At 40.4% G+C, this 25,494-nt stretch overlaps 2 protein-coding genes across 2 annotated transcripts in view; both read right to left on the bottom strand.

The window, feature by feature from the left end:
• Positions 1–265: 265 nt before the first annotated feature.
• Positions 266–4,203, bottom strand: sebox (SEBOX homeobox). Its single transcript, XM_084718186.1, has 3 exons — positions 4,053–4,203; positions 3,221–3,432; positions 266–1,241 (listed from the first exon to the last, which is right to left on the bottom strand). Exons 1-3 carry the CDS (start codon positions 4,153–4,155, stop codon positions 522–524), a joined length of 1,035 nt encoding a protein of 344 aa, XP_084574312.1. The 5' UTR covers positions 4,156–4,203; the 3' UTR covers positions 266–521.
• A 2,118-nt stretch (positions 4,204–6,321) lies between these two features.
• smtnl2 (smoothelin like 2) overlaps positions 6,322–25,494 on the bottom strand; it is a 40,312-nt gene continuing 21,139 nt past the window's right edge. Inside the window, exons 3-10 of the mRNA XM_084718187.1 lie at positions 17,836–17,917; positions 15,906–16,160; positions 14,827–14,883; positions 14,676–14,736; positions 14,448–14,594; positions 14,223–14,346; positions 11,908–12,059; positions 6,322–7,095 (exon numbers count right to left, since the gene is read on the bottom strand). Coding sequence (XP_084574313.1) covers positions 6,969–7,095; positions 11,908–12,059; positions 14,223–14,346; positions 14,448–14,594; positions 14,676–14,736; positions 14,827–14,883; positions 15,906–16,160; positions 17,836–17,917 — 1,005 coding nt within the window. The 3' untranslated portion in view covers positions 6,322–6,968. The remainder of the gene's footprint in view (positions 7,096–11,907; positions 12,060–14,222; positions 14,347–14,447; positions 14,595–14,675; positions 14,737–14,826; positions 14,884–15,905; positions 16,161–17,835; positions 17,918–25,494) is intronic.

Here is a 25,494-nt window from a genome sequence, read left to right on the forward strand (position 1 = left end):
GATAGTAGAGTGATTAAATTTTACTTGTTCAACCAGAGTATTTTAGACTGGGGATTGGGGCTTGTGTGTAACGATATGTTACGTTACGTTACTGAGCTCAGTTGGACAAAACTATACCAAAGATAATTTTGTTTATGTATTAAAACTATCCACTGGTCAAGAAAAAATAAAGTGCATTTTGCAAAAAATGTGGGCTAAAAGTTACAGATTATGTTTAGCATTTCAAAATCTAAATGCTTTTGTTATTGCAATATGTTGCATAAAGCCATTTGAATTTGAATTTGAGTAAAGACTTGACTTGGGACTCAAGTTAAGATCCTTAACATATTTAACACATGACTGGAACAAACTAGAAAACAAGACAAAAGACAAACTAACAACTACTTCAAAACAACAGCAGATGTTTGAGGAATGTTCAGCTCTGGTACCACACAGGACAGATGTTGTAAAGGGAAATTCTGTCAGAAATATAAGTCTCAGTATGAAAAACTCCCACAGGTCACACTCCACATCCAGACTGATCAGAACTCCAGGAAGTTGGTGACAATAGCAGCGTTGTAGATCAGGTCTGAGATGTAGCCCATGGAGGTCTGTGGACCCATCTGTGGGTGGTGATGGTGGTGGTGGTGGTGTGGGTGGTGGTGTCCTTGGCCCTGAGTTACCTCCCAGTACACCGGCTGAGGATGGGAAGGGACGACCTGGTCTACAGAGGTGTGACCTCCACCCGCTGTGCTGCCTCCGTACACGGCCTGGTGAGCCCCAGACGGAGCCACAGTCTGGGGTTTGAAGTTCCTGAAGGCCTGGTAGGAGCGGGTGGAGGCAGAGTGGTGGGGCTGCCTGGTGACTGGCTGAGGGAAAGAAGCAGGGAGGAAGCCGGGGAGGGTGGGTCCCAGGTGCTGGCGCTGGTGGTGCTGCTCCTCCTCCCAGAGACGAGACTCTGAGGGTTTTGAGGAGCCCAGCGTGGGCTGCTGCTGGTGGTGCAGGGATGACGAGGATGGAGGCGATGACACTTGGTTGCTGTAGATTTGGATCCAGTCAGAATACATCTGTGGGACGTCCTCACAGGCGTGGTTCTGCTCCGGCCTGAATATGTCTGCCAGGGTGGTTGAGGCAAGGAAAGCAGAGGTCGCAGGCTCCCCAGAGGACGGATCAACAACCCCCCGACCTCCCAGGACAGACTTGGAGGACTTGGGGAGTCTCCCAGTCTTGATACTTCTGGCTCTTCTGTTTTGGAACCAAACCTGTGCAAAATGGCAAGGTTTATTTAAATGCAGTTCTTGGGTCAAGTTTTTCGTTTTTGAGCAACATTTAATGTTATGGTTATCTTCACTAAAAATGGCTGACTGGGGACGAGACCACACACAATATTTTTCAGCATGAAGTAATTGTGTAAAAGTAAAAGTTTAAAGTAAACAAAGTAAATGTAGGGTACATAAAATTATAGCTCACCCAAATACAAATTTCTCTTGTTATTTGTCTGTGTGCTTTTCAGGAAACCCAAGATTGCAGTTCACATTTACTGAAGTGTGACAAAAATTGTTTTTTAAAAACAGTTGGTTTTGTACAATAAATACATTGTAAGAAATCACACAGAAATTTGTTGGAATCAACTAATCATTTCTCATTAACTTAACAAAAAAAGTTTTATTTGTTTACATGAAGTAAACTAGAACTTTATTTTCAGAACACTTCAGAACTCATAAACATGAGTTCTTTGAACTTGAGGTCCTTAAACTTGAAATGATGGGTTGAATGAAAGTACTCATTAAATTAAGTTTCTAAAGAAACATTTTCAGCACATTAGCAGACTTCCCAGCATGCACTGATTGAGAGTCAAAACTCTCATGAGACCCTCCTTTTTTATAGTTTGAAGAAAACATATATGATTAAAATTTGCTGAGTGTCTGAAGACGTTTTGGTTCAACTTAAGCTTTAATAACACTTTTTCTCAAGTTTGTTTGACTATTAAAATGTAATTATTTTAAGTCATTGCAGAATTACTTCAACTTCTCTTTTCAAGTTCAGTCAACTTAAAAAAAATCAAGGCAGTCAGGACACTTGCTTTCTAAGTTAAAACAAAGAGCTTTTTTTTAAAAAAAAAAAAAAAAATATTATTTATTTGCTACATTTTGTACTCAGAGAAATATGGATGCCCCTCCCCACCTGAGTACAGGACTGCACCTCTTTAAATACAAGACTTGGATCAAGTCATTCTTTGTGGAACAAAATAAGCTGGAATCAGGCAGACTGGAGACACCTACACCAGGTTTTACAACCATCCCCAAGCTAAGCAGTCATATCAAAACAGATCATACAGCTGTATTTTTGTAAACATTGTGGGGTTTTGCTGTTTGTGTGTGTACCTTTCGGGAAACTCAACCTAGAGGATCCGACTTGGTGGCAGCCATTAAACACAACAATATAGGAATAGCTTATCTTCTCATGGAAAGTCTTGTATGATGGTGTAGGTCATGTAGAGGCATCAGTAATAAACTGAGATGGTTTCATAACAAGCTTAAAACTCCTTGCAGTAGCTTTAAATTTCATTACAATCAGAGTAAATATGTAAGTCCAATATATGGTTGGTCTAGTCCAGAAAACCTCAGAGAAACTGAGAGAAATTCAAAAAGTTTTGCAACCATTGCTAGTCTCCTCTGTATTTTCAAACAAACAACAGACATTTTCCCAGCAGCTGTTTTGACATGAAATAGTAGAATAAACTCAGGTACCAGCTGACAATTAAAGTCCTGTTTCATTCAGGTCAAACAGAGTCAGAGAGCTGCTAGGCTCTGCTACACTAAATGGAACAGGGCCTTAATTATGTCATTAGTAACACCTGTGTTTACATTATACACTATAAATTGTGTTTAGTATATTAATATAGTCTAATATAAACGAGCAACTTGGGGACTGCAAATACAACAGAAAGAGTGACCTAAAACACAAAATACTCAAACAAAAACGCTCTGTGCATTTGATTAAAATAGGCCTAGTATATATATATATATATATATATATATATATATATATATACATATATATATATATATATATATATATATATATATATATATTTATTTATTTTTTTTCCAGATTCCTGACCAACATCTCAAAATAAATTACAACACTGACCTGTACTAAGCTGCGGATCAGATATTTTTAAGTATGATTTTAAAGGGGTTTGGAGGAGTTTTGAAGCTGAGAGCTGAAGCAGACTCACCTGTATCTTGCTCTCGGGCAGGTGTGTGTGCGCGGCCAGCCTCTCCCTCAGGGTGATGTCCGGGTAAGGAGTCACAGCGAAGGCCTGCTCCAGCTCCGACAGCTGGGCTCTGCTGAAGATGGTCCTCTTCCTCTTCCTCTGGCCCTCCATCAGACCCGCCGCGGCGGCTCTGTCCGGCTCCGGAGAGGACGCTGCGCTCTCAGCCCGGCCGTCTTATCATGGAAGATCACACAGGGAGGGTAAATATTTAACATAGAATATAAAAAAATTAAATTAAATGAAATGAAATTAAATGAAATGAAATGAAATTAAATTAAATAAGAAGGTGGGAGATAAAAGTATTGTTTTGGCGAGGGAAAAAATATCTTATTTTCTTATTACTTAAGATCGAAACGCACCGAATTGTGCGTTAAATCACAAGCTAAAGATGTTTATTAAACTACAATATAAAATTATAAAACGATGTTTGTTTGTTTTTTTACTGTGAAACGATTTTTGCAAATACATTTCTAAATATTTTAAGTAATATTTTTAATGTTTACATTGTCTTAAAAGGCGCACATTTCTTTTTAACTTATTATTTTATTTATGGGATAATTCCGTCTGTCTAATTTTTGCTGTGATTTTGCGACTGTCCTCTTTTTCCATTAAAAACGTCATATTAATCGAATTTACTTAATTAAATAATAATAATTTACTTTAATTAATTTTCATGCTAAAGATGGCAGTTGACTCGCCCATATAACGGTTTAATGATGAATTTATATTTATAATGTTTTATTGAGTTTAATTGAAATAATTTTGTTCAAATGATGATCTAAACTGCACTCACCTTTACAGTGATCCTGTTCTTCAAATAACGCCTTAAAATCCATGATGTCTTTCTGCTGGTTCTGCTTCAGTAAAGAGAAGTCTGGGTCCATGAACAGAGCCATAACTCCACACAGACACACACACACACACTCACAAACACACACACACTGCTCGGCTCGGCCTCCTCTGCTGCTGACAGGAGGAGTCAGAGCTTTTTATACACACATCAGATAAAACACCCAGCAAATCCAGGTGTTGTTCACCTCTGATTAATCCCAACTTGTTTTCAGGCTGCATGCCATTATGTATTATCAACTGCTGCCTGTATTTGAAGAGTCTGGAGGATACAGCATATATATATTATATATGTATATTTGAACAATGAGTCTGCATTTATCGTTACATTTTGTCCGTTTATATAAGAAGATTGTTGGTGGAAATATGTCTTCATTTTTGGGGGGAAATAATTCAGGAATTATTTTAAAATTGTTATTAAATTGACCAAATAATTCCAAAGCACATTATTTATTATTTGGTCGATTTGATAGCAATTACATTTTATTAAATTGTTAATAACCATTTTAAAATAATTTCCTATACACCCTTACATTCTGTAAATACATGTTTATTTATTTATCACAAAAGGCTTCATAGTTTAAGGAATATTAAATAAATACTTGATTCTGAATGGTCCATTGCTGACCATTTCTATGAATGGCAGACCATTGTTATGAATGTAGTTCTGATAGACTCTAGATGAGCAATAAAAGCATTTTTAAATCAATAAATCTTTTCTAAATCAGGGTTTTGTGTTAAATGATTGATTTTAGTAAGTAGCTGTGTGATAAGTGAGATAATGTACAGTGAGCAGGTCATTATTTTGAAATAAACCTTGCCAGAGTTTACCTCGCAAAAATGACCTGCTCACTGTACATTATCTCACTTATTACACGGCTACTTACTAAAATCAGTAATATAAATCTTCCTCCAAAGGTCATACATGGATCTCCAGTATATCCTCTATCTTGTAAGAGGTCCTGAGCAGAAAAAAAAAATTGAGAACCTCTGATGAGCTTTCTCTAACACCTGATGTATTAAACAAGTAGAGCTAATGTGACACAAATTCTCATTTGTTTGAATATAAAGTTTAATACTGAGGCCAAATTCAATGCATGAGAGCACTTCATTTAAAAAGTAAACAGGCAGGGATTATTCATACAGAGTGATACACTGTAATTCAAAATATGATAAAATAAGCAGTTTATCTCTTGTGTAAGGTTCCTGTCACCCACATGATGTCACATATTCATATTCTTCTGTCTGTCTGTCACACTGAGCTCTTTGTTTAAAGCCAGTTGTTCATGAGTGCTCAGATCAGAGGAGAGATGGTCTGATGAGATGGGATAAAGTTGTGATGACCAAAGGTCACCGAATCACTCAGCGATGGTGACAGAGTGTACTGGGTCAAGCAGCAGTTTTCCAACAGCTGTGAAGGTCACTGATCTTTACCTACATTCACTTCCTGTAATTTTCAACACCATCATATACAATAAACTTTAACCTCTCGTCCATGTTTCCTTCTGAACGGTGATGTGGTTACTGGATGCAGTTAAGAAAGTAGTTCCTACATGAAACTGCTCACAACATCGTCTTGTGGATTATCTTGAATAACCAGTTAAAGACCTCTGATGTTTTGTTTTAATGTTTTTTTTTCTGCTATAAAGCAACTCACACCAAAACAATCTAGATGGATAGATAGTTCCATAGATTAGAGAAAAAATATGTATTTTTGATGTCAGGGTTAACTGTCCCTTTAAGAATGCTGAATCAAAAAGCAACACCTGTAACCCAAAGTAACAGGTGAAATGAACAGTGGAGACAGAAAGCAATGAAGTTCACCTCCAAATCATAATCACTACTGTCTGTTTTTTCTTGGAAAAAGGAAGCAGAATTATGAACAGATATAATTTAACAGACTGTAATTTTAATACACCGGGCATCTTTATAGATTTTCAGGCCATAGACCCTTAGCTGATAGAGAGACGGAGCAGGGACACCCAACTCCATATATTGTATTTAAAAAAATCGAATAATATTGAATAATTTTGGGGTACTCCATGTAGTAACTCTATGGATCCCCTAGGGGTCTCAGACCTCTTGTTGAAAACCCATGCAATATAGCAAAATACTTTCTTTCTTTCTTTTTATCAGCGGTTTGAGATGTTACAATTTACAATTACAACTCAAACGTGCCTCTTTGATCCCCACTAAAGAACAGAATGTCCACATTATGGTGTCAAACAGTACAGTTTATTGGTTTCATTTCCCATATCTCAACATCATCTCAGTATCACAGCATATGTGGATGTAAATATCAGTCAGCAATCAGCTGCATTTTACTAACACATCATTTTATTTTCCGTAAGACTCCGACAGACACTCTGTCCCACAGTGTGCTCTGCTTCATCACAAACAGTTGAGTTACTTAGTGACATTTGTGAAACACATCCTCTCTATTGGTGCAATATTAAAGGTTAATGTGGACACTCACTTTCAAACAGGTGTGATGATAATAAAGATTTGTACAACACAGCAACTTTTTGTCCAATACATCTCAATCACACACACACACACACACACACACACACAGAAAAAAACTACCATTGACAAACCAGCCCTGACATTTATGTTTAAATTTGTCTTCTTCATCACAGTATTCTCCCCATGAGTCACCGTGTCCACTGTGTATCTGTGATCCCAGTTATGAGCACTTCTTCTGCAGCGTGTGGATGAATGTTCACTAATCCACCACCGGGGGGCAGTGAAGTCTTTTCAAAGTGCTCCCGTTGCCATCTGTGGATCTCCACTTGGCTGAAACAGAGACTGAAGAAGACACTGAAAGAGGACGAGTTCATCAAATGAGATCCTCTGAGCTTCACTCAAACTTGCGCAGGTGGTTGTAGAGGGACTGGACGTAGGTGAAGACACACATGGGGTCGGGTTTACGACCCATTATCATCATGTCGTCCACCTCGATCAGCCGATCGCAGCCTGCCTTCACTCTGGAGAAACAGAGGATAGAAAGTCAGAAGGGAAATTTTTATGATGCAGGAATATCAACTACAACTCAACTAAAACAGGATTTTCTAATGTCAGAATTTAGGGACAATTGAACAGTTTACATTCATGAATAAGTGTGTAGAAACTGATCAAAGATGAATTCAGATGAATCAGTTTAAGTGTCTTTGGTCTAGTAAGTGGTCTGCAAAATTTAAGGAAGAAGTGGAAAAGGGTGACATATAATAGTTTGGATTATATATTTTTATTTTTTGGGCATTTTATCCCTTTAATGACAGGACAGCTGAAGACATGACAGGAAATGGGGAGAGAGAGTTGGGGAATAACATGCAGCAAAGGGCCATGGGCGTGAATCGAACCCACGGCCGCTGCAGAGGACTCACAGCTTCCATACATGGGGTGCACGCACTAGCAACTGAGTTATCCAAGCGCCCCAGTTTGGATTATTTTAAGGTTTCCATTGTCAGTGTATTACCTACAGTAGTCAACGCTATATTTTAAATATTTTCACCAGTTCGCCTTCCTGTCAAACAGCCTTTTTTTTGACAAGAAACTGCTGTTATATAAGTCAAATATCACTCTCTCCAAACCAACCAGAGTCCTTTGGCAAAATCAGTAATTTTACCATGTACAGTATGGGAGTTACTGATCTGCTGCTGCCTTGATGTGTTAGTTTTCTTATGCTATTATGTGCTATTACAGTGTTTTAAAAGGTTAGTTTGGGTTCACCAAAGTCGCATAATGACACAAAGAAAATAACAGATCGAGGCAGCTGGCTCGCTGTTCTGCACGGTAAAATGACCGATTTCACCAGTTGACTCTGATCGAGCAAGAGAGAGCAATACTTGTCTAATATAACACCTGTTAGCTGCTGGAAAAGACTCTCACCGCAAGGTTAAACAGTGAAAATATTCTAAATGTATGCACTTAAACTGATGTTAATTTGTTTAAGATTGGCCTTTTTTAGGTGGCTAAAATACATTTTGCTGCTGAACCTGTCTATAGCAGTGCAATGCTGAGACTCCTCTAGGTCGTGCAGACTGACATCTACTGTAGTTAACTCTGACTTTCAGTAAGTACCTCATACAACTCCACTTCAAATAATTCCAACTGCCAATCATCAAAACCATTAATTTTCTGCTGATTCTTCTGGTTGACTGACTGTTTCAGCTCTACACGGTGAAACACAATGAAGTATGAAGAAGAAGATGAGAAATCCGCCCGTGTCAGCCTGACACACTGATCTAACTTCTCTAAAGCCGTAATCTGCATCTAATATTGTGTCTTGGACAGTTCTGCTGAAAACATAGAATTTTCCTTTACATTCTAACAAACATGTTTTGAGGAGTTAAGGAACAACAGCACGTGTGTCATAATTCATATACATTTACTGTGCTATAAGTCTCTGCTGTGTGATCTCTTTAAGAGGTCAAATCTAAAGCTGACACTGTATATGAAGGATTGATTCTGTGACCAAGTGAATATTGTTTTTCAGTCAAATCAGCTTAATTCTGCAGCAGCGCTATCAGTCAAAGAATAACACATTCTTAAATCAGTCTTTAAGCCCTGATGTACAGTGATGATGTCATGTATAACGTCTGATCTATACACTCTTAGAAATGACTTGGAACCTTTCTACCTAGAATCCAGCATAAAGGGTTAGACCTCGAACCAACTGTGAAAGGTTTCACTTAGAACCCCCTACGAGAGGTTCTAGGTGAAAACTCCTCCTATATTGCTCCTATAATCCTCCTATAGTGCTATGGTTTCACCTAGAACCCTCTCTGGGGGTTCTATCCAGAACCTTTCTACCTTCCAAGAGAGCTAATGAGAACCCACCCAGGGGGTTCTACTGAGAACCTCTTTTATATTCCAAGGGTTTTATTTTGAACACACTCAGGGACCTCTATTGAGAACCTTTCCATATTCCAATGGTTTTGTCTAGAACACATTCAGGGGGTTCTGACGAGAACCTTTTTTATATTCCAAGGGTTTTATCTAGAATGCACTCAGGGTGTTCTACCTAGAACCTTTTTACAGTCAAAGGGTTTTACCTAGATCACAGTCAGGGAGTTCTACTGAGAACTCTTCCATATTCTGAACGTTTTATCAAGAACCCACCCAAGGAGTTCTACCTAGAACCCTTACATATTATGGTACAAAAACCCCTTAACAAAAGAGTACTTCAAGGAATCCAACAATCCTCAAAGAACCCTTTCTTCCCAAAAGGGTTCTTTGGCCGATGAGGGTTCTTAAAGGACCCCTTAGCCTTACAAAAGAAACTTTGACAAACTGCTTCTCTAAAAAAGGGTTCTACAGAAGCAAATGGCTCTGGGTAGAACCTCAGCCCTTGAGGAAGAACCCTTTTGGAACCCTTATTTCTCAGAGTGTGGAGTGCAGCCTGTATGTACTCTACAGTATCAGTCTGCTGAAACAATAGTCCACGTTCTGTGCAGTCATGGAGTCAGGCAGAAGGAATGCACACCTTTCACCAAACATATAAAAGAAAACAGCGTGGTGGAACAGACAGGATAGGCAGGAATACCACCATATAAAATGTGTGTGTTGTGTTAATAATAACTTTGCAGAGGGCTGTAAAACAAAAGCAACAAAGAAAACAAATTAAGAGACATTCAGCCACAATAAAGTGAGGACTTGCATTGTTGATGCAGTTAAGGCCAATAAATAACTTTAAGGCCAATTCAGCAAAACTCACAAACCACTGACTCCCCACTAACGAATACGTCTTTCTGCTGCTGCATAATGAGACCACTCAGTTACGTTATTTCAGCAATTTCTATTGTGGCTTTAAAGGAACATTCACACATTTTAGAAAATATGTCCCACTGGACCAGAAGCCCAGTTGTCCAACAGCCCACTGTCCCAGAAACAAAAGCCCACAGCTCTGAAGGCCCAATCTTCCGAACATCCGAACATCGCACTCTCTGAAACTCCTTCCCTTGGTAGCTTCAGTTTATTTTGACATGCAAAAATCAGGTGACCGTCATCAGGTGATCTTCTTTGTCATGGTAACAACAGTCAGGTAAGCTTTGTCATAGCCAGGTGATTTTTGTTGTCATGGTAACAATAATGAAGATGTGGTTAACATTGTGAGTTGGATTAGGTTTAAGAAAATATCATGGTTTGTGTTAAAATAAATATGTTAGTTATGTCAGTTAAATTGTGTGTGTAAGTTTGGAGCAATGGGCTTTTTTTTCTGGAATAGTTGGCATAAAAAAAAAATGTCATGGGACCCAGAGGGAAACAGTTAGCCTGCCTTTCTTCAAAACTCAAAAATACACCTGACAATGTAAACCAGAAATCTTAAAAGGCAATGTGTATTTTGTGTAAAGTGTGTACTTGTATGTATTTCTTGGAAAACAACAGTTTCTTCATTGCCCAGGACTTCTGCACTGCATCAGGGTCTGCAACACGGGTGGCCAGACAGGTTGATGAGCTCAGATTTTAGTGTAGGAAAAACCTGGCTACCTCACTGTGACAAAACTGTACCATACCGTTAGCTAGCTAGCTTGCCAACTAATGAATCTTAGCTCTATGCTGCTAAAAGTTTATTGATTTATGGGTGAATGTCATGTTATTATTGGCTGAAACTGGTTGGTTCAAGCCCACGTAAGCACACTTCATATTTTGTTTTTTCTTTAGATAACATGAGTGGATATTGATAATGGAATACAAAGAAATTGTTTTGGTTTATTTTGGCATACATTGTTAAATAGGTACATTCATTCATTCATTTCCTGTAACCACTTAGTCCGTAAGGGTCGCGGGGCTGCTGGAGTCTATCCCAGCTGACATTGGGCGAGAGGCGGGGTACACTCTGGACAAGTCGCCAGTTCATCGCAGGGCTGACACACATAGACAGACAACCACTCACACTCACATTCATACCTCACCTCACCAATTAACCTAACATGCATGTCTTTGGACTGTGGGAGGAAGCCGGAGAACCCGGAGAGAACCCACGCAGACACGGGGAGAACATGCAAACTCCACACAGAAAGGCCCTGCTCCAGCCGGGGAGTGGGGGGATCGAACTCAGGACCTTCTTGCTGTGAGGCAGCAGTGCTAACCACTGCACCACCGTGCCGCCCTAAATAGGTACATAAAATGGTAAATAATATTATCTAATAGGATTAAAAAGGCCTGTTTATTTCACTTTGTCCTCATATCACTCTTGTAAAGACTGCAAATACGTGCTTTTCCAAAAATGTTTAACTACTCCTTTAAAAAAAGACCACAATGCTAAGGTTGTCAAAGCATTCAAATGATAACAAAACAAACAAAAGGTAAAAATTGATTGCAGAATTATGTTGATTCATTTCTGAAAAGCAATAAAGCTGCAAATTCCCAGGTTTTCACTATATATGATTATGTCTAATTAATGTTTAAAAGGAAAAAAAAAATACTGATATACAGACTTTTATTCTTTTCAGGTTTGAAAACCTCTAAAAACAAAGCTGTTATTAAATGTGATGTGATCAAAACATCTCATGATGAGCTTATTTTTGGCATCATCATGGGAAAAAGTTCCACAATAAATTTTGACCATGATGTAATTCAAGTGGTCTGAGAGAAAACGATCTGCTCCTCCTCTCGGCTCTGGTTTCAGGCTAAATCGAGTCTGACCAATCACCACTGGCCAATCACAGGTCAGTGTTGAGTCTCGTTCCCAAAACCTCAGTATTTGATGATTACTGCACCTTTAATGAGCACGATCAGTTCTATAATGACTACAATCAATTAAACTGCATCATTACTTCTGATATATCACTCACTCTGCAGTTCCAAAGGCCAGCTCAAAGTTGTGTTTGCGGTTGGCCGGCGACAGAGACTCGTAGTCAAACTCAGTGGGGAAGAAGGAGTGCACCAGAGCGCAGAAAGCCATCCCATCACTCCAACTGGACGAGAAGTTCTGGATGTCGATGTTCTGCAGAGAAACAGAGAAGAAGAGGCGATGATGTGGCGAGCGCGCATATGTGCTTCAGTGAGCGAGATCTTTTTGTGTGCACAGAAGAAAGCAGTTAAACCCGAAAGACTGAGGGAAGTAAAAGAACATGGCTTGTAAAAGTGACTGGCAGCTCGTTGTAGCTTCATAAAGCCATCTCCTCATTCACTGTCTGGCTCATAATTATGATGAATAAAACACACTGCCCTCTCCTCTAATGCTTTTGGTCTGTTACATGCTTTTGAAATCATGTCATTTCAAGCCTGTCCTTTATTAGTCTGGAGTTTGCTCTGAATGAAACGCAGCATGTCAAGTCATCGGATGAACATCTCTGCTTCTCGTGTGTGTGTGTGTGTGTGTGTGTGTGTGTGTGTGTGTGTGTGTGTGTTTGCTCCCTTTTAATAAGAGTCTTGGCTTTGCCTGGCTTGACGATAACCAAAGCCACATGGAGCAGCTGGCACAGGCTGCTACGAAGGAAAGGGTACCGGAGTGCAGCAATGTGTCGGTGTTCTCAACCGTGACTCGAACTACCTTTACCCTGCACCCTCCACACCCCAAAACACACACACAGTCACGCACACCTTTATTCACAAGGACACTCACTTTCATACACCTTTGCAGCTGAGAGGGAGATTATTAACACATTACCACTGCACTGTGTGCTGACAGGTTAAAGCTGTATGAAACAGACAGGAGTTGGCCTCATGGGTTTTACACATTGAGCCAATTTGCGACAAATTGTGTACTACAGCTGCCCATTTAAAATTTTTCACTTATTTGTGTTTTTCCCACATTGGCACACTTACATAAGTGTGCCCCGGCCCTGTTAAAGGAATAGCTCAATATTATGGGAAACAAGCTAAGTCACTTTCTTTCCAAGAGTTACACTTTAGAGAGAGAATGGTACCACTTTCATGTCTGTCCAATGTGAGAGGATCTGGAGCTGAGAGGCAATCGACTTTTCCTAAGCCCTGTCCTTTTTGCTCTGTGCTCATCACCTAACCTCATTTAACTTTCTCCTTTCCTGTTTCCTGTGCGCAATATTTTTTTTTGACCCTCAGGATGGTGAAGGCATGTCCCGCCCTGACACCTCTGATTGGTTTACCATGCTATTATGCTAGGTCCCAGGCTTGTCTTTGCTGAACAGAAAACCACTTTTTGAAGACTGGTAAAAGATGCTACTGAGGGACCTGCATATATAATCACATCCTAAGTTAGCTAATGTTAGCAAAATGCTAGCTAACTACCTGGCTGATTATTGATGTAGATTAGATAGATAGTTAGCTAAAATTAGCTATCAGATGTGACTGGCTAGCTAGTGATTGATGTAGATTAGCTAGCCAGTTACCAAGCCTTTTGCTAACATTAGGTAACTTAAGATGTGACTACTTTTAGAAGTCCCCTAGCATCGTCTTTTAACCTTCAAAATTTGCTCTTCTGTTCAACAGACAAGCCTTGCACATAGCATATTTTACAGGTGTTTAGAATGATATATTTTGATTTTGAAGAGAGTCAGGCTAGCTGTTTTCCCAAAGCCTTAATGCTAAGCTAGCCTAAACACCTCCCAGCTTCAGTTCCTTATCAAAGGCATGTCTTCTGCTAAATGTATTTCCCAGCATTCATATAAATAAAAATACATTACTACCAACAAAAAACTCAAAGGTCCAGTGTGTAATACTAGGGGAATCTATTTGCAAAAATTGGCGGCAAAATTACATTGTTTGGCATTATGTCTCATTTGAAAGCCTGGATGGGTCTGTGGTGTGTTCATGTGCTGGTAGGAAGTTCTGTTATCTGAGACCTAAGGTTGAGGAACAACATTACATTCACAAGCAGACAGTCGAACCCAAAAGGCTACCAGCTGGAAAACATCTTGAAAAGGATAACGTGAATTTATTAGCTTCTTGCATAACATTGCTGCTGCTGATCTGCTGCCGACTTTACAGCACAGATCTTCAAGGTTCCCTTGACGACATGAACACAGCATCAGTTTCCATTACATTACAATAACATCACTTTGACAAAAACATAGCCAGACACACTGGATTACGTATCTCAAGCAAGTATTTTCCAGTTGATTTTCATGCAGTGACTGATCTGGTTTGGAAAATGGTCAGCAGTAATTTGTTATCTGAGCAGGTTTACCTGGTAGCCTATGGTCTTGGAGCGGCACCACTCAAGAAGGATCTGTTTGATGCTGCTGGCGCTGGACACCCCAAAACTCTGAGACCGTTTCAGTTTGGGTTTGGAGTCCACTGGTTTGGGGCGACTGTACATGAGCAGAGGCAGGATGAGGATATGTCAGATCGTTTAATGCTTAGGAAACTTGTATTTATCGTAAGTCCGAAGGCAGCATTCTATTGCTTTTACCTATTAGTGGCTTCTGAGTCCAGTCTCTCAAAGATGGATCGACGAGCCTGAGCACCAATGTTACGTGGGAGAGTCTGTGACCTCACAAGCTCCCGCTTCCTCTCTCCTACCTGCCCGAAGGATCTGTCGCTTCTTACATCACCGCCTCTGCAGGACAGGAGCACATTTAAGATCAGGCAACGCAAAACATACCTTGTCCAGCCTTCAGAGATGTCACCTTTCACTCACCTGTCATGCTGCAGTAGCCCTGAGTAGGTCACAGACTTAGCAGGGGCTGAATTTGCTTTCTCTGCAAAAGACAAACAGTTACTGTAAGTCAGATCCATGATGTTGTATATTGTCTAATAGGATAGCATGTGTGTCTGAAAGCATGTCTCACCTTGAAGGCGGGGAGATCCCAGAGCTCTGATAGGTGTTGGGGTCCATGTAGAGGATACTAACAGTAACAAAAAAGAGCGAAATTGTCGTTGTAAATATATTATCCTGGATTTGTGTTGGGAAAAAACACAGGAGAAAGGAATTTGATGATTTTTTTTCACATGTAAAATACAATGACTTTTATAAATGCTACATCTGAGATCCCATCTCTTACTAGAAAGGAAGGAATCTCCTTATGTGTGTATGTAGGTCCTTCAAATTTCTTGAATTCTTTTCAATGACAAGTCTCACAAACAAAATTCTACAATTTTTTTTCCTGCATTCTGTGGGTCAAATCAAATCTATTTGTATGAGTCATGTCCATTTGCATGGATTGATTTTCTGCCATTTTGTCATTTTTTTTGTTATTCTTCCTACAAATATTGAGCAATCATCACCAAATTTGGTACAGAACATCTCTGGACCCAAGCCATAAAAATATGGCAGTTGGCTCTCAAAGGTTACTCAAATGCTATGGACACAGTTTATATTACAAATAATGTCATATCTCAAAGTTCTGTGCTACTGCAACCACATTTGGTGGACACGTTTAGATGTGATGCCTGAGTGACCATGACAAATTTTGTGCCGTTTGGCCAATAGGCGGTAAGGAGGCAGCATCATCTAACTATAAAGAAAGGAATCTTTGTGTGCATGTACAGTATGTGTGTATGACTTTCCTTTGCATATCACAAGAACTGTTCATCTGATCAACATCAGACTTGGTTGGTGTATTGCCAAGGTCCCAGGGGAAAACTGTGTTGAGTGTTAAGTTGGTTGGAAAAACATACCTTGAGAACGCTGCAACGTTACAAATACTTACGTGTGATAATGCATGAAATATCTTGTAAATGAATCTGGGAAACGACTGATGTGTTGAAAACCATGTGATTGTATATCTGAAGCTAGACGTTATAGAAATCAGGGCTCTATACTAAATCCCTCTGAAAGCTAAAGTTAACAGTATTTTCTGATAGGGAACGTGTGTCTTTCACTTTCTCAATATAAAATGAGTGCATCATCATTGAGACCATCAGCCACCTGGTTGAATGAGAGGCTCCTCTGTTGGTTGAGTCTGTTTGGTGCTAGCGGCTGAATGGCTGGTAGGTGTGGCCTCAGAGACCGGAGAGGACCGAGAACCAACAGGGCTGCTCGGGGAGTCGGGGCCCTTGATTTCTGCCGTCTTTGTTGTCGCGGTGATGGGGAGGTGTGGCATCCGCATGGCGACTGGGGCTGTGTGCTCGTGTGGGGCGTCACTGGGCGGAGAGATCTTCCCATGTACCAATGTTGAATGTTCTGGTTGGATGAAAAGATTTCAAATGATCATATTAATGAGAATTCTTAAAGCTGCACTAATTGATACTTTTATATTAACTATATATCAACAACTATGTGTAATGTATAAAGGGTTGCTCTAAGTAACAAACCAACCACAACCTTTTTAGCTCATTGTTCACGGTTTCTGTTTCTGCTATCTGTGCACTGCCTGCCCAGCATTAAACCACAGATAGTGACGGGCCAGTGAACATTAAACACTGTAACTAAGCAGATGTTTCCCTCTGGAGTTGGTGGAGCCCAAAACTGAGCTTGAAGAGAGTGAATTTTGGACTTACATGCATCAGGTGCCCACAATTCAAAATGAATTTTAATGTTGCCCCTTATCTGCTTGATGTGGAAATAAGCAACTGTTTTCTAATATGCAATACCCAGTTAATGAGGGGAAAATATGTCAATATTGTGTTTTAAGCTCATTCTGATGCACTGAGCTGTCAAAAATCCCCCCCAACACAGCTTTTATTAACTCAACTCCACTTATTATTTTGGATGTCCTGATGTTTTTTTACCCTCAGTGTGTGCTACCAATTCAAAGAGTCACACTGAATACTGGAAGCTACCCAGTATAACCACCAGTAGTCTCAGAACTGCTTAATTCCATCTGGATGCAAACAAGAAAAATTTAAATGACTGCAAATACGATCATCATAAGGAAAAACCATCAGAAACGCATGAAGTATTTCTTTATTATTATAACTTCTTCAACCTCACACAACCTTATAATTTCTAAGTAATTTAGTATTGAAATTCCATAAAGATTTGTGTCTTGCACAGAGTATAAAAAGAATGGATATAGTAGAGACTGCTAAGATATGTTGACTTCCAGTCCCTGATATGACTCATGCTCTAAAAACACTGGATCGTACATTTCCTATAATATAACTCAATGGCATGTTTTTGTGAGACCCTCCCTGTCTGATAGTGTCTTGTTTTAAAAATATATATATTTTTTTAGTTTAAAGGGAAATTTGGGACTTTTTATGTGAATGTCCATGGTAAATGTGGCTATGTTTTGGCCAACAAACCAACAGCCATAGAGTGGTGGTACATGGCAACATGGGCGTGGGCTTCAGAAGCTCATGCAGAATGCATCCTGGAACATGTAGGCACTGCCAGTGCTCTGTCAACATGTGATACCTATCGAGATGTGCTACTAACTGGTTCTCTGGGTACATAGTTAGGGTTAGGGTTAGGTGCTAGCAGTTTTGGTCAAAGCAGCATAAATCAACAGATCGGCATGGCTCCAGGAACAGGAAGACTCGGCTTTCTTGGTCAACATAACAGTTCTGAGGAATTTATTGCTTCAGCTGACTAAATTTAACAATAACTATGACTGATCATAGTTGCCAAATTCAAGTCTTTTAACACTTGTTGTCTCTGAGCCCAAGCTAACCTTACCTAACCATAACCTCTGATGACATCTTCAGGGTTGTTTTTTCAAACTTTGTAACTCATCAAAAAGCCACAAAGGCATTACACAACTGTTTTCACAGGCTGAGTACTGCTCCCCATGACTAGTAAACTGATCTCCATGTGTAAAATCAGTGGTGTCCCCCTTTAAAAACCCTTTTTTTCAGGTCTGCTATGACTACCAACAAGTTTGACACAGGTTGTAGAACATTTATGAGGTAGTTACCTGTGGTAGCAGCGTGTCCATTCTCCAGGCCGGTGTGTGCTGGGGCAGGATCCACCTCGATTGGCTCCTCTCGCTCAATACTCTGAAACACACAGAATCATGGAGTTAACAACAACAACACATCAGCACCCCTCATTGCTTTCAAAGGAGCATGAAGTCATATTTGACCTTCACCGGCGACCAGCAGGAGGGCTGTTGGTGGAGTGTTTTACTTCCAAAACAGAGCGCAAGCTGGAAAATTAGTTTTGAAAGCCAGCAATTTAAGCACAAAGCACAAATTAATCATCGTGGTATTTATTCGTTGTATTGATTTATTGCCAGCAGAATGATTTTTGCCACAATTGTACTTGTTGCCCCTGTGGACTTTTGTGTGTTCTGTTTGGAGTCATTCATAAACCAATATGTTGTGTTTGGATCACAGACAAAGAGTCGGGGCATCATGTTCCTCTGGTTTGAACAAAAAAAGAAATCCAGATGTCCGCAGCTCATTGAGTCATTCTTGGACCATTTCACTCTTTTCAGGTTTTTGGACTTTTCTCCAACATGTGGGCTTTTTTGACACGACTTCAGACAAAGCAAAACAAATCAATGAAGCATGACACGACTCCACGCACTTCAAAGTAGGCCGGTGTGCGTTAACTTCAATGAAGTGGATAAATGAGCTGATTGTTGTAGGCGTGAGAGGCACCAGGGTGTTCTGTTCTGTGTGTCTGCCTCCCCTCCTGTGATAAGACTCGAGGAGTCTTTGTTTTAAATCAGGCACCGCTGTCACTGACACACTCAGCGATGGGACAGCTGCCAAAATCTATCTGGTCATCTGGCAGCCTGACAGCTAAAATGATTGAGATCAAGTTTGAATGTCAAACATCATCAGTGTCCTGAGTTCACGTTTCACTGTCTACGTGACCTTGTCTATTTCCTGCAGCCGAGGCTCTTTTTCCTTTCTCCAAACACAATCAGCCAAATGGAAACAGCTAATCACCCTCCTGAGCAGATACTTCTATCTCAAACTCTTAACCGCATGGTGCTGCTGACCCACATAGGTTGTGGGTCAAGCTGTCACTTTCCATGTGGGCCTGTCAGACAGATAGATGGAGGTCGGCGTGTTGATAGTCGGCCCCTTTGGCTCAGAACAACACCACTCAGGTCAACAGTGTAGCGCTGATAGCTGTGCACGTTTTCTCAAGGTCAGTATCAAACCACAAGTCACACTGTATCTGTGTTAACTGAAACAGGCTTTCAGGAGACGTAGCGCTCCCTCAGGCAGCCATGTTGGAGATCCTCCGCTCTTTGGCAACTAATAACTCCGAACAGCTGGTTGTGTTTCAGACTTGGCTGTCACAGTGGAATTAAATAGACAAGGCTGATTTCTGCGCCGTGTATGACCGAGAACATTATTTCACCGCTGGCGCGTCTGATGCATCAATTCTGTGTTTAGATAACGTCAGCTTGTTTGGAAGCAGAACCGCAGCATCTGGTCGGATCGTCTCTGCTGTCAGAAACCAGTAAATGAGCGGATAGATGATGTAAGCACACAGACAAACAACCGGAAACATTCACATTCATTTACAGTCACCTCAAAGTGAGCAGACACAAGTTCCTGAGCAGTTTCAACACTCCTCATTCCGTGAGAAATATCTGGATCTTTAGCTGCTAAATGGTTCAGTAGCTAATTGCTAACTTGGTCTGCTGTTTGCTGCAGTGGGTTTATCAGAGCTTATTCCCTAAAAATCAGCTGCCTCCTGGATACGGTGACCAGGAGTCCTTTACAGCATTTTTAACCTGCGTCCCATGTATTGAGACAATGTCTTGCATTTTCATCTGTTTCTCAGAAGTCAAACCACTGCAGGACAGATGATTTTCTAAAGTATATAAGTGTTATGCACTGGCTGTGAAGAAAGCCACGGCAGGCTGACATGATGGGGTTGACTTTGGTAGAGGCGGCCCTTCCGGTGGACAGAATATGATGAAGTGCATCACGACTTTCGGCCCAGTGTTGCCCATTCACATACAGTTGGCTCCCTTTGTTTTTTTCATGTCTGCCCCTCAGTCCACCACTGATCATGTGTGCTTGATGCCAAACAGGCTTTACACACGAAGGGCTCTGTTGCAACCAACCAACGGGATGGTCCAATAACAGTTCTGCACCTTGGTCAACTTTCTTTTTTTAATGTAAAAGTGACACATAGCCAGGTAATGTTAGCAAAATGATAGCTGGTTAGCCAATGATTGACACAGATTATCTAGCCTTTTGCTAACATTTGCTAACTCATAATGTTAATATATATGTTGCCTTTACATTTACATTACTGGCAACAGAGCTACAAAATGGCCAAACATGGTCGACTGCATCGTCACTGAACTCTGGGAAAAGTTGAAGCCAGTTCAACTTTTTTTTGTCATGCCTGACTCGCAGCAGCAAGTCGCTGGCTTCCTTGGAAATGACTTGTAGCCTGATGCTTTGTCAGTGCAGGTTCCCCCTGAACTGACTGATTGTGAAGATTGCCTCCACAGTGCAAAACATTCAAAATTTGTTTGTCTTTTCAAAACAGACAAGCCTTGCTGTCTGTTGTTGGATTTAGGACAGGTCAACTGCTTGGCATACCAAACTGAAAATTGTTACCTATGCTCTCATGTAATTATTTGGCGTCATTCGTGGTGTTTTCATGATCAACCAAGCAAAAACCATTTCACTCACTCCTTTAACTTTAAAAGTATTTACTCATACAGATAGTTCTGTTGTTTTATTTGAGAAATCTGTGTCTGAAATTTCTGTTTCCAACTTAATAGAACGTAAGTAAACACAATTGTGATGGTTGCGTGCTGTTAAATGTTATTTTTAAATGCCATGAGCACCACAAATACATTTCCGTTCACCTCCACTATTTCTGGTTGGAGGCACGAAACTTCAGAGATGGATATCTCAAAACCTCCACAAATAAAACCAAACTCTAACCCCAACCCTCTGGCAAGGCAGAAACCTAAAACCGTTACTGTCGCCCCTCCTGTCTCACAAACTTATACAGAACAATATGCCGGTCCTGCTGTGAGATAGCAAGCTGCGCTCACTCGAGGAAATAGCTGGTAGTGTGTAAATGTGTGTGTTTGGCTGAGCTCACCATATAGGAATGTTAGTGGGGTGTGTGTGTTAAAACAAGGCAAAAGGAGAGTGTGTGTGTTGGGGGGATGACACACCTGGAAGGGAATAAGGGGAAAAAGTGAGGACTTCTGGAGGAAATATCATTATGCATGAAAAGGTGAGGAAGGCAGAAGGGAGCGTTTGTATATGTTGCATGATGGGAAATGAGGGCTGGGGTAGTGAGGCAGAAACAGCTGGAGGAGGGAGACAAATTGCAGAATGTCTGGCTTTGGGGAGGGGAGCTTTCCAGGCTTAAGTACTCAGATGATCAGACGTCCACAGCGGGTCAGAGGAGGAGAGGAGGGGGAAACATGATAGCGGAGCTGCTGAGGTTCCTGTAAACTCTCTGGTATCTCGAGGTCTTTTTTTTTTTTTTTGCTGGCAGAACACACTGGTGCTTACACTTAACATACTGATGCATGAACGCACGCATACACAAACACTTTGGCACCAGAACCTCATGAGTTCGCACAAAGACACCAACTGATATCTGTTGGATCGACTCTGCACCTTATGATCTGATGTCAGCAAGACAGCATCTCTGACCAACACTGCCTTAAAGGGATAGTTCAGATTTTTTGAAGTGGGGTTGTATGAGCTCAAGGTTCTACAAAAATTCAACATCACTTTAAAAGGGTAGTGTGTTTTTTTTAAAAGTAGGGTTGTATGAGTTACAATGTTATACCTGCCTGTAGTAGATGGCAGTCAGCACCCCACAGTTTAGCGTCAGAAGCTAAGCAACATACTTCTGTGGTCACGGTCAGCATCAACATGTATTTTAGACACCTGTAAAAAAAAATGTACGCTAGATTTAGAGTATTTTCACCACTTTAACTTGTTGTCAGTCAGCATTTTTTTTTGTCAAGAAACCGCTGTTATATAAGCCAAATATGCTCTTTCCAAAGCCACCAAACTGCATGACGAAATCAGTGATTGTTGGTCTACCATTGCCTGGATTGGTTAGTTTTTTGCATTATTCAGTGACCTTTGTTTCTTACACAGTTATTTTGGGTTTAACAAAGTCACAGATTGAGGCAGTACTCCTGTGTGATAAAAGGATTGTTTTTGCCAAGGAAGTCTGTCTTCCTGTTGGAAAAGGGCTGTCTATCAGCAAGCCAGAGTCGTGAAAGTACTCCTGCTGCTTCCACAAACTAGAGGTGTTTCAACTGCCATCTACTGTGGGTAATACATTGTACCTTGAGTTGAACTTTTGTAGAACCTTGAGCTGCTTCCTGATCTTGATCAAACTTCAAACATTGCATTTCTTCATCCATGCCTCTTTTCTTACTCAAAAAGCACAGGGACAGCCGATAAAGACCATCAGCAATCTTTTGATTATATAGCCTATAACCACGAAGCTATTGAGTTTAGTGAACAACCAGAGGTCAATACTGCTGCTAGCAGCTGCTACACAGCAAATATTTATACATTGTGGAGGTGTGGATATATAAGTCTGCACCAGTGATGAAAACCTGTGAAAATACACAGCAGCTCCATCAGTTTGGGAAAGCTGGTCCTAAATATCTTGGATTACAGTTTTGTTTTGTTTGTTTTTTTAAATCCAAAATTATCTTAAAAAAGATACACAAATGAAAAATATTATTTAGGTTGTCTGTAATCAGGTCAGACAAATCAGTTATTCCGTTTTTTAGAATATCACATTTTACTTTTTGTGTGACAGAAACTTCAAGACAGTAACTGACTGAGTTTTTACACTGCTAGTAGTGTGGCTCTATGAATAGCAATACCTGTCGGTTCACCAGAGTGAGATATCTTGACAAATATCAAATGGATGGCAATGAAGTTTTGTTGCCTTCAAATGGCGTTGTTTTTACCATGTTCTAGAGAAGTGTCCTCCCCTGTATTTGTGTCCCATGACAGTCCCAACACTTGTGCCAAGAGTGAAGTCTGGATGAAACCCTGTATCCTTGTAAATTAGGAATCAAATTTAAAGATGTCATCACCTCAAGCTATCAGCTGGTGGCAGCTTCACAAACACATATTGGTCAGAACTACACTTACGAGTCACGTTTCTCTTTACTGGCACACACACGTGTGTGTATTAGAGTGTTTCGGTACTGATAAGTGGCTAAAAGTAGCATCATGTCAAGATGACACTAAAATAGACCAAGCTGAGCTGTGTTAGAGACCCTTGATGGACAGACAGGAGGTGTATTTACATTTAACTTCATCCTATTTTGTCCCTGACTTGTGAAAAGTAAATCAGACAAAGTTAGAGCTTAAAGGGGATTGACTGGTTGTTTAGTCTGGACTGCTGTTAGCAGCTGTCACCCTCTTATTGCACTGCACAGAAAAGGAACAACCCATAAATGTGGGTACGTGCAAAACTTCTGTCATAACAGCCTCATAATGGAGTGACAGACGTGTAAGCAGACAAAAGCTCCCTTCTCTTTCTCCAGGGAACAACAAATCCCTTACTCCCCGAGAGTGCGTCACCGCATCATGAGTGGGGAACTATAAAATATCTGGACGAAAGGAGCAGAAAATGTGGAAAAGCAGGGACAGGGAAAGAAGTTTAAGATGAGGAAGGAAAAGAAGGAGTTTCATCTCACTTAATTGTTGCCATCTATACTGGACATCTCAATCTGTCTTTCATGTCATAGCTAGAAATACCCTTCACCAATGGGAAAAATCTACATCGGGGCATGTCCTACACAATTGTTGGCTAAGTTTCCATTCATGGAGTAAACTCGGCTTTCAAGTTATGGCAGAGCCTCTGTATCACTTTGACAATGCACTACGAATTATAAAATTTTAGCTCCAGAGAGTTTGTATTTTACCGAAAATTCTACAAAGGACTGTTATTATTGGTAATCTATCAGCAGAGGTGTGGACTCAAGTCACATGACTTGGACTCCAGTCAGACTCAGGTCACAAATATGATGATTTTACTCAACATGACAAAATCAAAAACCTGCAACTTGACTTGGGAGGGAGGAAACCATGAGAAATGAATCTTGTGTTACTGAACTTCAGCTGAAAATGATAGCAAAGATCATTTCATTAGCATAAAGAAACTATGTGCTAGTCAAGAAAAAACTCAAACTGCGATGTGAAAAACACGCGGGACGAAAATTAGATGGAAACAATACAACTTCCAACTTTGTTCAACATATAAAGTTGCACAAAGAACAGAAGAGTTAGTAAGGTATGCTTAGCTAACGTTAGCTGAACAACTAAATGAGAGTGGTTAGATTATGACTTGTTTAGTACTCAAACCTCAGTGTTTAGGACTTGGGACTTGTCTGTCTGGATTTGGGACTTGAGTGCAAAGACTTGTAACTTAGTTGTAACTTGCAAAACAATGACTTTATCCCACTTCTGATGTATATTGTTTTGTTATCACCGGTCATGAGTTAGCTTCAAACTAGTAGCACAACAAATCAAATAGCAACATTTAGTTTGATTTTGTGAAATCAATTTAAAAAGTGTTTAATACCTTATGATATAATCTGAATCCTATAAGACAGCGTACTGTTTCCATACAGAAACTACAGACAGAATTACTGTTCCTCCTCCAGTGTCCACTCAGTGGAAATTTGGACATGTAGCGCTAACAAAATCTAAACCAGAACATTTGCAAATGCCACAGTATTGGCTGTTACTTTGGGACAGCGCGCCCTGGGAAAGCTGTCTGTTCAAACAGGAGGAGGTATGAGGGTGCTGGGTGAGCGCCACGTCCTGTGTTTAGACGGACGACATTGTTTGGCTGTCAGAGGCGTCTTCATCACTGACACTTTAATAAAGACTTTGCAGGGGTGGGGGTGAGGTGTGGAGGGGAACGACTGGGCTGCAGGAGGGCGAGTGTTTGATGAGGCTACGCTGTGGTCTGCTGGGAAACACGCAGCTCAGGCAGAAAGTATCAGAACACTGACATATTGCTGTGTTGGCTCGGCATTTGAAATAAAACAGTGACTCCCAGCTTTAAATTAAGGGCAGTGACATCCAAATCAGATGCACGGTGTAGGAAGTGTATCCCTCCTACCTCCCTCGGACCGGCAATAATTGGACAAATGTTGGGAACTGACGACAGTCAAATGAGAGAATTGAAATTGAAAAAAAAAAAATGCTAGACCCTCCTTTTTAACAGCTAGAAGTGCGAGGCAAATTTCTTTTAATCTTTGGAGAGAGCCTGGATCCCTTCTTACCCTTTTCCAGTCTTTATGCTAAGCTAATAATCTCCTGTCTTTAGCTTAGCATTTAGCTATCTGAGCTCTATCAAAAGGTTAAAATAATCTGCTTACCTGCCCTCTAAAATTTAGCAATAAGAAAGGACACACATTTTTCAATGCTCTGTGTACTTTTATATTTCATAATTTTGTGCTTTTTTGACTGCATTTGAGCTCAGAGAAGATTTTGCTCCTCATGTGTACTTCTTCATTTACAAATGAAGCATATTGTGTCAGAATTGTTGTACTATTGAGCCTTTATGATATGGTAACTTTAAAAAAAATGCCTAAAAACAATGCAACATGCATCCTAACCTTTTTATAACAGAT

Source organism: Lutjanus erythropterus, chromosome 4 (assembly GCF_056507025.1).
Source record: "Lutjanus erythropterus isolate fLutEry1 chromosome 4, fLutEry1.hap2, whole genome shotgun sequence".
NCBI lineage: Eukaryota > Metazoa > Chordata > Actinopteri > Lutjaniformes > Lutjanidae > Lutjanus > Lutjanus erythropterus.

Excerpts from the sequence above, each read along its gene's own strand:
- sebox (XM_084718186.1), bottom strand. The coding sequence starts at position 4,155 with ATGGCTCTGTTCATGGACCCAGACTTCTCTTTACTGAAGCAGAACCAG. Across the intron at positions 3,433-4,052 it reads AGAACAGGATCACTGTAAAG|ACGGCCGGGCTGAGAGCGCA; the intron begins GTGAGTGCAGTT and ends TTCCATGATAAG. Across the intron at positions 1,242-3,220 it reads TGCCCGAGAGCAAGATACAG|GTTTGGTTCCAAAACAGAAG; the intron begins GTGAGTCTGCTT and ends CATTTTGCACAG.